At 38.7% G+C, this 18,042-nt stretch overlaps 1 protein-coding gene across 3 annotated transcripts; it reads right to left on the bottom strand.

Annotated features, from left to right (window-relative positions):
* Positions 1-221: 221 nt before the first annotated feature.
* Positions 222-17,312, bottom strand: STARD4 (StAR related lipid transfer domain containing 4). Of its 3 annotated transcripts, XM_081131139.1 has the most exons (7): positions 17,196-17,286; positions 16,280-16,407; positions 9,647-9,765; positions 8,687-8,736; positions 4,600-4,726; positions 3,991-4,105; positions 222-3,129 (listed from the first exon to the last, which is right to left on the bottom strand). In XM_081131139.1, the coding sequence occupies exons 3-7, from the start codon at positions 9,749-9,751 to the stop codon at positions 2,900-2,902; spliced, it is 627 nt and encodes a 208-aa protein (XP_080987265.1). In that variant the 5' UTR covers positions 9,752-9,765; positions 16,280-16,407; positions 17,196-17,286; the 3' UTR covers positions 222-2,899. The 3 variants fall into 3 exon arrangements, with proteins under 3 accessions (XP_080987265.1, XP_080987264.1, XP_080987263.1); XM_081131138.1 differs by lacking the exon at positions 16,280-16,407 and having other exon boundaries at positions 17,196-17,312; XM_081131137.1 differs by lacking the exon at positions 16,280-16,407 and having other exon boundaries at positions 17,190-17,264.
* Positions 17,313-18,042: the final 730 nt, after the last annotated feature.

Here is an 18,042-nt window from a genome sequence, read left to right as displayed (position 1 = left end):
ACTACAGAACTGTGCTATTCAGTACAGGCCACTGGCCTCATGTGGGTAATGAGCACTTAAAATGTGGCTAGTCCAAATTAGTAAAGCACATACCAGATTTCAAAGAATTAGCATAAAAGATTAGAAAATATCTTAGTGATTTCTAATATTGATTACATGTTGAAATGGTAACATTTTGGGTCTATTAAATGAGCTCTATTATTAAAATTAAACTCCAGCTGTTTATTTTAATGTTGCTGCTGGAAAACAAAAGGACATATGGTTTCATATTATTTTTCTATTCTACAGCACTGCTATAGAAACAGCAGACTCATTAGTTCCAACTCACATATTAAATTTTTGTATCATTATGGTACTTGAGATACATTTTAATACATTAACACAAAGTTCCTGAGCTTAGATTCAAATACAGTTCTACTCTTAAAAACAAACAGAAAAACCCTACTCTACTCTCTTTCATCACCTTCTGTATACCGACAACTGTGCTACACTTTGGTTAGGTATGAGTCTGCAGACAGACAAAGGAGTCTTTTGGGGAGATGAAAATGTTCTAAAACTGGGCTGTGGTGATGGCTACACAACTATAAATGTATTAAACAATCACTGGACTGTATACCTACAACCGGTAAATTGCATAGCATGTAAATTATACCTCAGTAAAGCTGTTTGTTTTTAAGTACACAGCTAGAGCCCAGCAGATCTAAAATGCCATTTAGAAACTGCATATAAATTTCAGGTAATTCAAATATAATTTTTCAACCCATATAACTCAATATTACAATGAAAATTTTCCCATGAGTATCTTTCTATCTGCAGTGGGCCCACAGTAAACAGTGGATTGTGTAATCACTAACTGGAGGTATAAGTTGAATAGGACAAAGGGAACATTAAAGGAACTGAGCATGGCCAGTTCATCTGCACGTAGGCGCACCCAGGTCAGGCAATTGTAGCCCTTACGCACAGTATTGTTGCAAACCCTTTACCCAATCTGGGTACCTGGTAATTGAGTATCAGTTAGTATTTCACCATCTTAGAATCTGGAATATAAACTCCCTACTCTACACTAATAAAACCAAATAAAAAAAAATACATAGTCAAAATTAACATTTAACAATTTCCATGGGAAACTGAAAACTAAACTGCTGAGTTTTCTTTTCCTATTACAAGAAGAAAAAAAGTAGAAGAAAAAACCCAGCAACTCAAAGTTACAGTCAGTTTAGAAAAAACATTAATAAATTTCAAGTTGGGGAAATAGGATCACTTATGCATTATTTCTGTCAGATCTTGAAACAAATTACTTCCAATCTAAAAACTGTGAGATTATTCACCATGGATACTGTAGTGCTGCAACCTTTTATTTATTTTGAACATCATTGCTAACAGCAAAAATATAAAAATAAAGATGAAAACCAGCTCAACTTTTTCCACTTTATCAAAATGTGTCTGAGAAACTGTGACTTATGTTCTCTTGGGAAAACACAACAAAGTAAAACACAGATCAAATCTTCATGCACTTGAACCACTATATGCTCTTGTGCTTTTTGTGGCCTATCTGACATGCATTTCCAGAGCTCACTTTACCCCATATTAACCAAGAAAAGAAAAGAAAAAAAAAAGAAATGAAATAGTAGAAATAACACAGAAAGAACTCACATTGAACAATGAACCAGATTTCCAAACGTGTACATGAACAGAAACAGATGCATACAAAACTTCGCCTGGACACATTGAGTTACCTCAGGTTCTCATTTTAAAAGTAAACCAGGTAAACAGTTTAAACACCAAATTCATCTGGAATGTTAAAGAGCCATCTGGAACGTTAAAGAGTCACCTGGAATGTTAAAATCGTGTAGGAATGTTCCCATAAGGCAGCCGCAGAATCAGGGGACCTATTATAGTCCACTGTAGTTACAAAATGACTCATCTAGCATTTGAATAAATCTCTGAATGCATTTGTTATAGTTCCAGACAAAAGTTACATCACAATTGTGAATGTTTATGAAGTAATTAGTAATACTTTATGAGTTGAGTGATACTTTTAAAACTGAAACATGTACAGAACATTCATTGCATTTGACCTTCTGGAGAGATGATTTTTTGTTGCTAAATACAGGTACCACCAGCCACTTTACACAACTCGGACTACTGGCCAATCAATGTGGTGCCCCCAGCACACAGTTGGCAGTTTTTGTACTGTTTTATTCATGCATAAATGTTTTGAGATTACCAAAATAAATGCACATAAAGATACAATTATATTTTTAAAGATATCCACAAAATAATGCTGTCTAGGTATCAAAATTGAATTGCATTTGATTTGAACCTATACTTACTATCATATTGATCCTTTTCCTATTTCTGATCTTTTCAATACTTAAAGTGCAAGTCAATTCATAATGAAGTTAATGTCTATAAGATTAGAGAGAGATTGGCAAACTCACAGAGCATAGCAAAAGTAAAGCACTAATATTTAACATAAAAAAAAAAAAAATCAAAACTTTTACAAAATGTTCATAAAGCTCTAAAATAGATGATTTTAACCTAAGAGCATGAAGCTTGTGCTCTCTCTAACTTCCAAGCAGCCAAGAAATCCATACTGAGGCACTATTCATTTTCTTAAGAGTTTGGCTCAAAGAACTGTTATCTACTTCCTGAGGGATTTCTGTCATACTCTCCATTCCTAGACACACTACCATACCAAACAATGTGCAAATAATTATTTCAGGAAACTACAATGCCCTCTCTTAGACAGCTATTTACTTTAGGAACAGAATAACCCCAAAATATCTCAAATTTTTCTACAGGCTATAAAGAGAGGAGAGGGTGATGATTTTTACAGGCCATGGAGCTGAGAGGAGGAGTTGATTCAGAGGACCACAGTACTACAAGTTTGAATGTATTATGCCTTCTGTAAGACTTTTCGTAAATCACCATAGAAGTTGATTAAAGTGCTTGCCATGGCTGTATCCACTGCAGATTGAGGAATCATCCCACGCAGGTCCGTCTGAATATAGCCTGTCAAAAGACTCTGGTTGGCATTGTCTTTAAGTGGGACACAAAACCAACCGCAGGGATGGTTATATCCACGAACAAAGTCTGCTCTCTTTTCACTCCAGTCAAGACTTACCCCTACAAGGCAATTTTAACATAACACCATTAATAGTAATAACTGACATAAGTCTAAAATGCTCACTAAAAAGTATTGTTAGATTCTTGTTTGAACATTTTTCTTGTTATCCCTGTAGATAAAAATTCAGCCCTAAGAGTGACCATGAAAGAATGAAAAAATAATTACCAAGTAGAATTCTGACAGGGGGCTAGATAGGTAATGGGGAAAGTTCTAATCCCTTCAGAATGGATGAAATCATGTCATCTTGGTAACTCCTTGGATACTAAGAATCTTGGATGTTGCATCCAGGCCTCAAGGTGCCAATTATCAAACCTATGGTACCAACAGTCCCCAAAGGCATTCCCATATCCAACTTTGGTACTAGCTGGTTAAGAATAAACAAGTAGGTGGTTAACTATAACGATCTTTGCCACAAGTATATACAGAAAATTTATTAACTTACCTATATCTTAGAAAGCAGGAGCCTTCTAAAAGCAGTATTTTTAATTTTGAAAAGAAGAATATTATACAACTCAGGGAAGGAAAATATTCTAATACATACCAAGTCTATTTTTCTACATATATGATTAAGAAGCTGTTTTTCATTTACTGGATCTGCTTCTTAGAGGCAGTCATGTGACCCATGTTTGTTAGCTGTGACCTGGAGGATACCACGCAACTGTAAATTAAAAACTTAGAAAGATTTCAGAACCCTTCTTGATATTATTATTTTAGTTCCTAGGGCTCAGTATTTGCAAACAAAGCCTAGTGATTATAAAATAATTACGAAAATATATCTTGCATAGAAAGAAACATCCAGCCTAGAAAATTCAAATATTTACAACAAATTGAAAGACAGTATAAGGTTTTGAAATCATTACCACAGGATAAAAGCCCTTCTTTATAGTCCACAGTGTAGGAGAAATCTACAAACTCTCTTGGAGAAATGATATTCCAAAGCTGACCAGCAGTAGTGTAACGCATCACACAGCAATTCTAAGGAGAAAAGGTAACAAGTGTTACTACTATAGGAACACATACACAGACTCATATATCATAAGCTCATCTTCAGTAAGAAACTATTACTCATTTAAAATGTATTATAATTAGTAGTAATAATTCTTACAGTGATTCTGACAGGTTCAGATCTCTGTTCTAAATCTCGCTGCTATATGTACATGAAAAAGATATATAATCAGAATATAGAGAGATGTTACCCCGTATCTAATCTCTAATTCAATACAGTCACTTTGTATCTGTACGATCTTCAATTTGGAAGTAGGTAGTAGACCATAGGTGTTTAATTTTAACTCAAGCTTTTTAAAAGGCAGCAAGGATTCCCCTGCGAGATCTTTGCCACAACTATTTATTCTCAAAGCAATGAATGCAGTGTGTACATGCCCATACCTACATGGGCACTCTCTCTTTCTCTCTCTCTCTCTCTCTCACACACACACACACAATCTGAAGTAACATTTCTAAACAAATACCTCTTCAAATTGCTCCAAAATGTCCAAAGAAGTCATTAAGCTGTCCCAATCCAAGCGACAGGGACCTGGGCATATATGGTCCATTATACCATTGACACTGTTATCTATAACACCTTGGGCTTTGAAACTGGAGAAAAAAATATTAAAGTCAAATACTGTTAGAATGAAAAATTTCAGCATGCCCTAGTAGTTTAGAACTTACTTTAAAAAGAGTAGATTTAATGAAGATTTATCAAAGGGAGTAAATCCCAACAACTTTTCTGATAAATTAAGTTCTATCAATTATTTTATCAACATGTACTCTTTGTCCTCAATTCTCATAAGAGATCTGAAGCCTATATTATATATTATCATGAACACAGTCAAGTACCGTCATGATATGACATGGCCAAAAACAGTCCGCAGAACACGTAATGATTCCATTTGTTTCACATGCTACTCTTTTCTCAGTTATGCTCTAACATGTTATTAATATATACATATTGTTAGCCTGACTTTTAAAAATGTTTTATTAGGAACAGAAAAATAGGTCACCTAGGAATAGAACACCCAGGATTGATTCATGAATAATATTGAAACAACATATTTGAAAGGCGGTATTACATATTGGTGGGAAAGACATATTATTCCGTAAATAATGCTTGGATTCACTGGTTATACTAATGGAGAAAATAAAAGCTAAATCTCTACTTCACATTATTGAAAACAATTAATTCTAGATAGAGTCAAGACCGCTAGGTAAAATGCAAAAACTACTAAACTCTGCAAAAAATATACAAGTGACCATCTTTGTGACCTCAGGATACAGGGGGATTTTTTAAATACACAAAAACACAAATACAAGGCGGTTAAAATTTAAAACTTGCAAACCACAAATAACAAAATAAGTAATTTCTTTAAAAACTAGCTCATATACTGTTAGAAGGTATGTGCAACACATATAAACAGATATATAATTATTATACAGGATGTATAATTAACTCCTATAAACCAATGAAAAAAAGACAGACAATCCAAAGAAAAGATGGGCAAAGGACATGTTATGACTGACCTGAAATGATGATAAATTTAGAAAGATGCTCAACACTCATAATCAACTAAATACTAACAAGATACCATCTCATATCCCTGAGATTGGCAGAAATTATAAACTTAATAAGAGATACTGAATGGAAGTGAATGAGAACTCTCAAACTACCACCACCTTAGCAATTGGACAATGTCTAGTAAAGTTGAATGACGCATATCCCTAAGACCCAGGCCCATCCCCAAAGGAAATCACACGTGTGCAGGCGACATTGGAGAAGTTTACTCTAGCATTGTATTTTATAGGGAAAAATTGACAACAACCTAAAAAGTTATCGGTAGGCAAATTTGCAAACAGATAAACACATTGTGGTATATATATATAGAAGTGAAAGAATAGATCTATCTGGCTAAATCCTGAAAACAAAATATTAAATGGATAAAATTAAAAGCAAGTTACTAAAGGAAACACATACACACATGTGGCCAAAGTATGAAACAGAAATAACACACACAGCCTCCAAGATAACAATTACCTCTGGGGAGAAAAGACAAGAGAAGAAAGAGAAGAAATGAGAGACAGGCTGACTTTAACTCTATCAGCAACACTTTGGGGGGTGTTTTTTGTTTTTTTAAAACATCTGAAGCTGTTTTATCACTTTACAGATTTCAAGTTCTAACATAGTATCTCCCCCATCCTAAATCTGTTCTTCCCTCCTGTGCTCTCTAACTTGGAGTGAAGGAAGGGGGGTGAGGGTAACACAAATCAATCTAGTCAGCCAAATCAGAAATCTGGGATTCAACTTTGACTTTTTCATTCCAACAGTCAGAATTAAGAAGTCACCATGTCTTTTTTTTTTTAAAGGTTTTTTTTTAAATTCTTTTATATATATTTTTTACTTTTAATATATGTTTACTGATTTCAGAGAGAAGAAGGGAGAGGCAGAGGGAGACAGAGAGATAGAAACATCAATGATGAGAGTCACTGATCTGCTGACTCCTGCACGCCCCCGACTGGGGATGAGCCTGCAACCCGGGCACGCGCCCTGACCGGGAATCGAACCATGATCTCCTGGATCGATGCTCAACCGTCGATCCACGCGCGGCCGGGCAAGAAGTCACCATATCTTAACAAGATGATTTCCTACATGTAAAGTGCTTAGAACAATATGTTTCTCAATAAATGTTGTCATCACTATCATTATCATCTACCATCACCATCACTAAATCTCTTTCATGTTCATTTGCCCTTTTCAACTCCCATGTTTTGTCTTTAGTTTGTGTACTCTGTGTCCAACTCGACACTGATTTAGTCTCTAGCTCTTTTGATCACATCTCTTTAAAAATCTGAAAAAAACCACAAATGTCTTCCCAGGAATATACACATTGATACAAAACTTTTTTTTTAAAAATATATCTTTATTGATTTCAGAGAGAGGAAAGGAGAGGGAGAGAGAGAGAGTGAGAAACATCAATGATGGGAGAGTCATTGATCGCTGCCTAGCCCACAACCTGGGCATGTGCCCTGACCGGGAATCGAACCCCGATCTCCCAGATCCTAGTTCGATGCTCAACTGCTGAGCCACGCCCGGCCGGGCGATACAAAACTTTGTATACAAAGTTTTAGGGGAACCTCAAGAAGCTAGCCATGGACTCCCAGGGTAAAACCTCTTCTCTGAACTCTGCATGCTCATTTCACAATGCTATTAGAGTAAATTTAAAATCCTTTGAGGACCAGAGATGTGGGGGTGGGGGTTGAACAGAGAGTAAGTGCAATTACTGAATTCCTTAGTTTATTGTTCAAAACTCCTACACACATATGTTCTCACCACCCTCATACTTTATGTTCCAGCTATACAAACACTTCTACCCCCCTAAACAAACTTCTTGAAGTGTTTCCCATCTGCATTTATATAGTAGATGCAATTCCCTCTGCCTGGAATATGAATCAGTCCTCTATTCCCTAAAAAATACCAATTCTTCCTTTTAGACTCAGTTTAAATATTGGCTCCTGTATGAAGTCCTTTCAAATCACCAAGCATAATGCTCCCTTATCGCTTTTTACACTTTTCAACCCCCATTGGGAATTACTGATCTAAAGGATTAACTTTCCACCCTTGCTTACAATGCTTAATCCACTCCAGTTTCCCTGTCCTCATCATAAATACTGTATGACTCATCTTTCTGGAAACACTATCTCCAGTATTACACTTCAGAACATTCTGTATATAGTAAGTAGGGCCAGACCCCGGTTCCATTTGAAAAAGGGCTGAGTCCCAAGGATGTGAACATTCCACCCCAATTACACAAGGCAATTATCCCTACTGGCTTTGGAAAGCAATGCTTCTTTTTTTTTTCTAGTTAAAGGGATAATTCATGTTCAACTACATGCAAGTACCAAGAAGTGGAAATAAAAAGCACCTATAAAATCACCACCTAGAGGTATACATTTAGCATTAAATAAAAACATTTCAATATGTAAAAATATATAGTCAACTCACGACTGTGCTACACACAGCTGAATACCTGTTTTATTCTCTTTAGATTATATGGGGAGCATTTTCTGATGTTTTTAAATAATGTTTTAAAATGTGCTTTTTAAAAACTGTAAAATATCACATATTTCCATGATTTAATAATTCTTCAGCTGCTGATTGTTCAAGTTGTTTATAATTTTTAATATTATAAGCAATGCTGTGATGGAAGAGACAAAGTATTTAACTACTATCTTTCTGATGATTTATAGCATAAAGTATGCTACAGCACTGAGCAAACGTAGAAGAGTATTAGAATAATCTTACAGATGATGCTAAGAAATTAAGATCTTATCAGTCACTTGACAATATTATTTATGATCCCCTCACTACCAACTCAAGTGCACAAGGGATATGGACATAGGCTTTGACTTTATAAGGTGATTTGCTTTTCAGAAAGTTTAAATCTTAAAAGCAACGGCCTAATTTTATTGGCAATGATCATTTGGTGATCATTAATGTGCGTGTGTGTGTATAAAACGTTTAGCAATGTCTTAAGAGCTACACAAAACTGAGAATTTACTTACAGATATCCATTAAATTCTTCTGAAGGTTTTCTCCAAATTGTGACATCTCTCTAGAAAAATAAAAACAGTATATGGTGATAACTGCCCAAGAGGAACTCTGGATATAAAACTGATAATTTAGACTTTGCATTAAAACTTAAGTAAATATTCAGAGATGCATAAAATTTATAAATGATCCACATTTGAATTTCTTCTTTATCTTAAAGTTCTTCACATTTTACTTAAATCATAGACCTCCAAAAGAGATTTTTCAGTAGCTTAATGTGACCCAGACACTGAAGACTCAGTGATGGCACCATCTCATTGGCCATTACCATTTCCCTTATTCCAATCGTATTCACTGACACATTCAGACTAAGATGTTAGAAATGCTAAATATTTCATTCTGAACTTGCTCATATCTTTTTAAATATTAAACAATTCACATCTATTACAACAGAGCTACCTTGAATTAGTCCCTACATTTTTTTCTGATTATTTCCCAAGAAATTCTGAATATCAGAATAGCTAAAGCACTTAACCAGAAGAGTCCTGGGTTCTAGGTTGGCTCTGTCAACACTTGGCCATGAGATAGATTGGGCGAGTCATACTGGTAAAAAAAGAATACTAACTGGCCACCCTCACAGGTTTGTTGAAATATCTGAAATTATTCCAAACTATCAATTATTATACTTCCTAAAATTGACAATGATACATTTTATTTGTTGACTTAAGAGCTATTCTTTAGGCTCTTGTTGCCATGAGTCTATTCTCATGTTCAACATCTAAAGAACTAATGAAAGCAGTGCAGGATTACTATGTTCCTCTATAACCTGTTAAACCACCCACTTTATTAGCAAAATTATCTATCCAGCACATCCATCTGAAGTATGGTCCGTATTCTTCCATACTATTCTGAAAGTCATTAATCAATTCATTAGACAGAAGATACACCCCAAATAAGTAATTAAATTCATTTACCGTTTTCTTTGCAACACGCCACTTATCATCTTCAATGCTATGGTACTGGATGAGAGTGTTTTTAAGTTTAGTTGCAAAAGCAGCAGCATCAGGCAGGCCTTCCATTTTTTATTTTTTCCCTGTTACAGAGACCAAGATCAGCATCAGCAAACAACACAATTTGATGCAGTAGGGCTGTGGGTTTTAAATGTAGCTTCATAATAGAATCACCTGGGGAGTTATAAAAGATACCTATACCTGAACCCCACCCTAAATCAACTAGTCAGAATCTTTGAGAGTAGGAAATGGGCATAGGTTTTTTTCCTAAATGCTCCCAAGGTAAGTAACACATATTCAGGGACAAGAATCACACATTTTAAGTTATTAAAATCACTCATCCTGTTTTCCCTTTCTAATAGAGTCTAATAAAAAGGAATAAATTATAAAATTCCAGATCACTTAAGGGAAAAAAAAAAACTGTTTCCAAAATACAAAAATAATACACAAGTCATAAGCTCTTTAAAAATTCCTTTAATATTAGCCACTGGAAATTTCTATTTTACTATACAACAGATTTAGACTTATTCTAGCAAACAAATGAGAACCAGAACTGGAAACCTCTTTTTACTTATATCCATTAAAGGTAGGCCTACAGAACTTCAACCAATTTCAAATTTTTTAAGAGCTCCACTGTTTTCAATATCATATTGTTTTTGATGAAGTGTTACAGGATTCAGTTAGGTACCTGTGTAAGGAAGGAGGTACTATGAAGACTTTTAGAACCACCAAGTACAGCATCAATAGATGCTTCATAATTTTAAGGTAACAATATTAATTATATAGAGTAGAAAAGTACTATATCATTAATAATCCCAAAGACAAGGTACTATTCACCATTATTTTTAAAGGGAAATGATTATTAATCCTGAAGATAACAAACAACATAAGGGATTCCGTAATGTGATGGTTTTAAAACACTGCTGCAAACTCTTTGACACACTTCCCATCAAGTCTGTGACTGCACAAGTTCCCAAGCTAGGTTAGAACAGTCCATGCAGCTTCTGTAGTGAAGGCAAGGGGTGGAGTGAGAGCCAGGAGGAGGGGGGCAAAGAGAGGGAAAATGGGGGCATCTGTAATACCCTCAACAATAAAAATGCATTTTTTAAAATGCAGGTTTCTTTTAGAATGGTTGCTTTGGGAGCCTTTGATCAACATGCAAGCATGCAAAAATCTAGCTATCCTGAAGATGGCATGTGGAAAGACCCAGGGAAAGACACCACTCCTCAGTCCCAGATCCAGAAGCCTACTTAGAGCTTCATGCCTAATGGACATCTCTTGCTTCCCTCAATCTGCCTTAGTCTTTCCTAACAATTTGCTATTAAAAGGGTAACTGAGCCAGTTGCTCTAAGTCCAAAACCTTGAAATCACCCTTAATAGGAATTAAGAGATTCCTTATCCACACCCCCCTCATCCCATTTACCTACAATGGTTGTGTCCTACCAGCTTTCCTTCCTGTTCCTCAAATAGGCCAAGCTTGTCACTGACTTTGGGCTTTGGATCTGCTATTTCTCTGCCTGGATTACTAGATCCCAAACCTGAGCATGACCAACAACAACCTGTAATAACAATTTTCCGGTTTGCACCCCGTCCTTATATAGTCTTCTATGAAGTCACTATTATAGCCTTCTTTTGTTTTCTTCATAGTGCTTATCACTATCTGAAATCTGATTGTTCATTTATTGGTATACTGTATTCTACTCTGACCATCACAGCCCCAACTAACAGCAGGGGCCCTTTCATTCACCACCACATCCCTACCACCAAGAACACTGCCTGGAACACATCAGGCCCCTATCTTTGTTGGAAGTGTGTTTGCTTCAAAGGATGCAGACATCAGGATCACCTTTGTTATATTTTGAAGTAGCTGCTGCTGTTGACAAAGACTCCCTCCTTAGTCTCCTCTGAGTCCGCTTTTTGACTAGGCCTAGCTCCCTGGCTTGCCCTTAACCCCCCCTGGTTCAGTTTTAGCAAGAATCTTCCTAAGTCAGTTTAGTAAAAATTTGCCACCCTCAAAAAGTCCTCATCCCACCCTCAATCTTACCACTCTGGCCTGCCTTCAGCAAGAATCCTATCAAGTTGATTTAGCCAGAGCCCCTCTTACCCCTAATGTTTCCTCTTAGTAATTTTCCATCCAGGGACACCTACCCTGCTCTTTGGCTATAAAATCTCTTATCCTTGTTGTAGTCAGAAGGAAGTACAGTTCTATACTGAGGTTTCTTTTTCCGATTGCAATAGTTCTTGAATAAGATTTGCTGTTACCACTTTAACTTCTGCCTGCCTCAAGTTTTCTTTGACACTGTTTTTAGATGTTAGATTTCAGGGCCCACTGCTAGACAGTGTGATTCAGTGGGTCTGTTCTGGGGTAGGCCCTAGAAATCTAGGTCCTTGAAAAAGACTCACTGATCATTCTGTTATCCAGCCAGGGTTGAAAACCACTGACCGAAAAGCTAAAGGTCGAGAGAAATAAATCAATGTTGTAGTCAATATTTAAATAGCACAACACAGAACAAACATGTCATTAAAAACTATAAACTCTGAAATAATTTAGAACTGTAGGGGAGGAAAAAAACTTTTTCTCTACTCTCTTAAGGTTCTGTCTCCGGAATGTGTGAATTAAACTGACAAAAGATAAGTTAACAGGAGAAAAGGTACACACATCTTATTTGATGTTAACATTTTAATTTTTTCTGCACAGAGACCTTCGTAAAAAAGAAGTGTGGTAAAGGCCTGGAGAGGAGTGGGGGCTGGGTGGAGGGGGCAAAAGAGGGTAAAATGGGGGACATCTGTAATACTGTCAACAATAAAAATTTTAAAAAGAGAGAGAGACATGAAAACAATGCAACGCATGATCCTGTTTGGGATCTCAGACCAGAATAAAAATTGTTATAGAGGATATCATTGGGACAAGTAGCAAGATTTGAAATAAGGACTATAGATTAGAGAAAGCAATGGGGCAAAGGTTAACAGTTGGTAAATCTGGTGGAAAGAAAAGCAAGAGTTCTTTCCTCTATTCTGGCAACTTTATTTAAGTTTGAAATAAAATTTCTAACTAAAAATTAAAATGTAATGTTTAAAAAAAAGTATCCTAACACTCATAGAAAGAAAATATTGAAAGTGTAACAATATCACATGAGATAATCACTAAAATATTCTTTTTCTTTTTTTAAATTTTTATTTATTTTTATTTTATATCCTTATTTCTTTCAGAGAAAGGAAAGGAGAGGGAGAGAGAGAGACAGAAACATCAATGATGAGAGAGTCATTGATCGAGCCCGCAACCCGGGCATGTGCCCTGACCAGGAATCAAACCCCGATCGCCTGGATCCCAGGTCGACGCTCAACTGCTGAGCCACACCCGGCCGGGCTAAAAATATTCTATTTACCCCAAAGTTTAATCATTATTGCAAGAAAAAAAAAGAAGTAGAGACCCAAAGTAGTTAGACTCAGGGGCTTATACAGCATTTTAACAAAGGGTCACAATTTGTGGAGAAGTGACAAGACAGAGAAAAAGGGTTTGGGCTTCTAGGGATGGTAAATTATGGGAAGTAATTATATGGAAAAAATAACAGAAGACAGGGTTATTTTAGTAAAGTTTATGCAGCCCATCTTGATGCCAACTTTCTGTCTCCAGTGACAAGAGTTGTCCGCCTTCTGGTATAGAAGAGGGGACAGAGAAGACCTTCACAAAGGGAAATTTATGTCCTACTTTTAGGCAGATAGTGGGAGGAAAAAGAGCTCTTTTTTTTTCATTTGCCGCTGATTAATTGTCTTCAGCTCAAAATAATCTTATCCCAAGTGGCATATTTTGGGGTGGCATATCCCTTCAGAAACTTGGAAAAGTATATATAGAAAATTCAATAATAGAAAATTTAGGATCTATGCAAGTGGTGCCAAGTGTATTAACAAGTACAGATCCTACCCACTGACTAAAAAAAGTGAATGAGCTCATTCAAAAAGTCTGTCAGTCAGGAATATATCCCATTTCCACACAAGAGATTGCCAACCTGATAGCTAGTACAATGACTTTATTCAAGAATACGTTATAAACAAGCATAAGTTCTGAGAGAGGACTTGTAAAATAAATTTCATTTATCTATTACTGGGATCATTATAATGAAACAAAATTCTTTAAACCCAAAGGTTGCCTGCCAGGTTCCTGTGGTTGACAGGTAAGATAAGTTTTTATAAAATATTTGATAGAAATCAAAGATGAAATGGAAAGCGACTATTATATAAACAACATTATCTCTGTGCAAATCCAGGACACAAAATGTAAGCAATAAAAACTACCTATAAAGATGAGGACCTGAATTTTTATGGTGCTTACCTTAGTAATCATTCATTCCTACTGATCAGAGTAAAGTCCAAACTCCTTAATGTGGCTTATGGGCTCTTCTGTGAACTGGCCAAGCTTCACTGCCTAATTTCTACTTTTCTTTCCTGGATTCCCCTAAAGATTAGGTTAGCTCCCCTCCAATGTTTTCTCACAGTAACTCTGTAATATGATTATTCACTTGTCATCTCCCATTTCACTGTAAATCTTTTGGGACAGAAAATGTGAAGTTTAGTATGCAGCAGGAACCCAGCAAATAAAACAGAAAAAAATGGGTGGACAGTGAGCTACTAGCCTCACTTATGGGAGACCTCAAGATATCTGAGGCAGGCCCGTTTATACTAATCATCCTTGAGCTTCTGAATGACTAAAACTTCCATTACTGCAATGAAACGTAAAAATTTCTCAAAGAAGTCTACTTTTTATTTACCAGGCATCTAGTGTACACCAGGTCCTGTAACTATAGAAATGGATATAATACTGCTTTTGCTTTCAAAGTTCATTTATTACACCCTTCAAGTAAACTTTTACTGCAACGATAACAAAAACTAAAACATTAAAAACTGTTAATGAGCCACTTTAAGGGTGGTGGAGTAGGAGGTAGGAAAGGGAGAGAACAGACTATAAACTTGGAAAGCTCTCTTTTAGCCAATGAACTATTTAACCAGAGAGTTAATTCTTGCATGAATTTTTGTTCATCAAGAGTAAGTCCAAAAGAGAATAATGGTTACTGTCTAAACTATCTGTGTGTGGGTAGGCATGACGGAGGATCTCTGGAAATATATTCCAGAACCAAGAAGGGGCAGTAATGGGGTAATCAAGGTCTTGGTGTTCTCCTAATATTACAGGGAATTCACGTTACTTGAAAGGAAAGCATACCATATGCCCTACTGCAATCTCCATCTGCAGAGAATGTCAGGAAAATGTTTTAAATACCATTCTGAACTCCTTCTTACTAATTCTTTTTTTCCCTTTCTTGACCTTATATCAGGAAACTCTCCAACTCTACCACTTACATTTCAGAGAGAACAAGTACCACTTAACCTTATCAGAATCTAACAGCTCCATATAAAAGATTATATGCTCTTGACAGTTTTATTCCACAGTGCTGAGTAGAGCCCATCTTCATTTTTTCCTTACTTTAACCTTTTTGTTCATGTTTTCTATATCCATGTTTTTGAAGTGATCACTGGTATAGATGGGGAAGGGGGGGCATCAGAGTGGGCAGCCTTCCCCAGTTAAAATTTTTCTATAATCACCATAGTCTTTGATCAATACAACCCCAATTTTTGACAAATATATGTCACTGTGAAATGGTCACAGGTTGCATTTTATTAGAACATAATAAACATCTCAACCTCTAAAAAAAATGAATGCCATAAAAATCTGTATTTACTTATGTAGTCTGATTAAGTCAGAATTCACTTGTCAAAGCTCTTATCAAAATCGACGTTCTATTAACCAATAGATATGTCTCATTTATGTGAATAGCTTCAATTTAACATGCCATAGATTTACCCCCAAGATGCTGTGCTAACCAAGGCTCTGTACATTATATTTTCTTCCTAACATAAAAATTTCAGGATATGCATTATTTCCAAACAATCATGAATTGGTAATTCAGCTTTTCCAACTCAGTCAAGTACAGAGTTTCTCATTTTTGAGAGTGGCCGTAGCAGGTATGCAACAGGGAAGCCTACTTCTGCAATGTGGCTAATGTTCCTGTTTTAGTGCTCACTTTGGCTGCTTTAAGTATAAGCTTTACAACAATGCTGAGACTTTTTACCACACTTAAAGCAATATTAAATTCTAATTATACCACAACTTTAAGTTTACGTCCAAGTTAATTCAAGCTCTTAATTCTCTAATCCTTTATTTAAAATAGTAATAGTTAACATTTTTTGATCATTTACTATGTGATCCATTTTCTGGCCACTTTATATTGTTGTTGTTGTCTTTTTTCATTTAATCCTCATAAAGAACCTTAAGAGTGGACCCTATAATTATCAATATTTTACAGAAAGGGAAAGGAGCAATTAGGGAAGTTAGGTCACTTGTCCAAGATCATAGAGCTAGTCAGTGATGGAGCCAGAATTCCATCCAACCCAAGGCTTCTGCCTTCAGGGGCTAAAGGTCTATTTTGTAAAACGCTGAACGCTGATCACTGGCTAGAAGACACTTTACGTTAAAAAATCTGACATCAGCCTTGGCCAGTGTGGTCCAGTGGGCTGCACGTCCTCCCAGGCACCAAAGGGTCACACCTGTTGGATTCCCGGTCAGGACACGTGCTGAGGTTTCCGGTTCAATCCCCGGTGGGGGTACTTAAGGGAGGCCACGGATCGATCTACTGATGATTCTCGCCCTTCTCCCCCTCTACCTTCCTCTTTCTCTAAAAATAAATAAAAACATATATATTTTTAAATCTACTCTTTAAAAAAAAAATCTGACATATTGAATTTGTCATATTTCGTCCTGTCTTTTGAACCCAAAATAGCTCAGGTAATCTTTCTTAATGGTAAATTAAGGATAGCAGTAACAGTCAATTATCGAGGAATTACATGAATTTATACACTTAGCAGCGAACTTGGAAGACACGTACAGTGAGCACTGGAAAAAGTTGTCTCATCATCAACATCGTCCTAGCGCTCACTGGGCGAGGATGGGCCGCGTGCTGTCTGTGCGTCTACTCAAAGGCAAGAAGCGCGGCGCCTTTCACAGACCGAGGCCTCAGGGACTCTCCAGCACCGCCCTACAAGCCAGCGCATTACCGCCCCTTCCCCATTTAACAGATAAAGAAACTGAGGCCCAATCGGTGTCCAAATCGTTAAGCCGCTGAGCAGCGCGGAGAGCCCGGGTGCAAGCCCCCGGTTACTTCCGGAGCGTCCCCTCCCTCCCTGAGGCTCCCCTTCCCCTCTCGCCCGCGAGGTCCACACCCGCCCGGGCACCGGGGGGCGTCGTCCCCGCCCTCCACCGCCGCCCTCCATCGCCGCCTCCCTCACGCCACCCCCCGCAAGGCTCCGGGAAAACGCACCCGGCTGGGCGCCGGGGCTGGGCGCCGGCCGCCCGGCCTCCCCGCCGCCCCCGCCGCCCCGCCGGCCCCGCCAGCCCCGCCGCCCCGCCGCCCCGCCGCCCCGCCGCCCCGCCGCCGCGCGACCCCGCGCACTGACTCACGGCTACCTGAGAAGGAGCGAGGAGGGGTCCGGGGCTCAGAAGCCTCAGGCCGGTACCAGACGCCCGGCTCCCGCCACCTAGACGCGTTAAAGCTCTCTAAGCTTCCCCGCCCCTCGAGGCCGCGGGCGGCGGCAGCCAATAGGCGTCAAGCCACTGCAGGTCGCAGCCAATTGGAAGGCGCGAAGCTCGTCGGGGGGGGGGGAAAGGTGGGCCGAACCCCCAGCCACGCCCCGGCTCGAACCCCGTGCCCCGAGGTCTACGAAGCAGAAGTTGGGCGGAGCGCCGCGGGCTGCTCGGATTAGCTGGCCGGCGGCGTGCGGAGTGCTGATTGGTCGCCGGGAAATGGACAGATTCCGCGGTGGTGTGAGGAGGCGGGCGGCGGCCGGGGTTCCCGGCGGTTGTGGGGTTTCCTGCGGGTTTGGCGCCGGCGTGGCGTCGTCGGGCCAGCTGCAGCTGCGAGAAATACAAACGCGAAGAGGGCGGGAACGGGGGCAGGCAGGGATGGGCGGGCCTCAGCTCGCCTCCGCCTTTAAGATCCCGTCCCGCGCGGCTGTGTGGCGCCCCAGGACCGAAAGTCTAAGAGGGCGAGGCGCCGGCGGCGGGGGCCGCGCCCTCCTGCCCGGGCTGCTGCCGCGACCCGGGCGCGCCGAGGGAGCGCGAATGAACGGGTCCAGCCGCCGTGAGGATCAGGGAGATTAGAGGACAAGCTACCTCGAAACTAGGGAAGGGAAGTGGCCGGGGGCTTGAGCAGCCTCGCAAAGTGTCCAGGTTTTCATCTATTCGAAGGTAACTTTTCATCCCGTGGCTGTGAAGTCACCCATCTGACAGAATATTTGACGGATCTGAATTCTAA

This window comes from Miniopterus schreibersii (genome assembly GCF_964146895.1).
Source record: "Miniopterus schreibersii genome assembly, chromosome: 3".
Classification (NCBI taxonomy): Eukaryota; Metazoa; Chordata; class Mammalia; order Chiroptera; family Miniopteridae; genus Miniopterus; species Miniopterus schreibersii.
The sequence above is the reverse complement of the archived record's forward strand: the minus strand, read 5'-3'. Positions and strand labels throughout refer to the sequence as shown.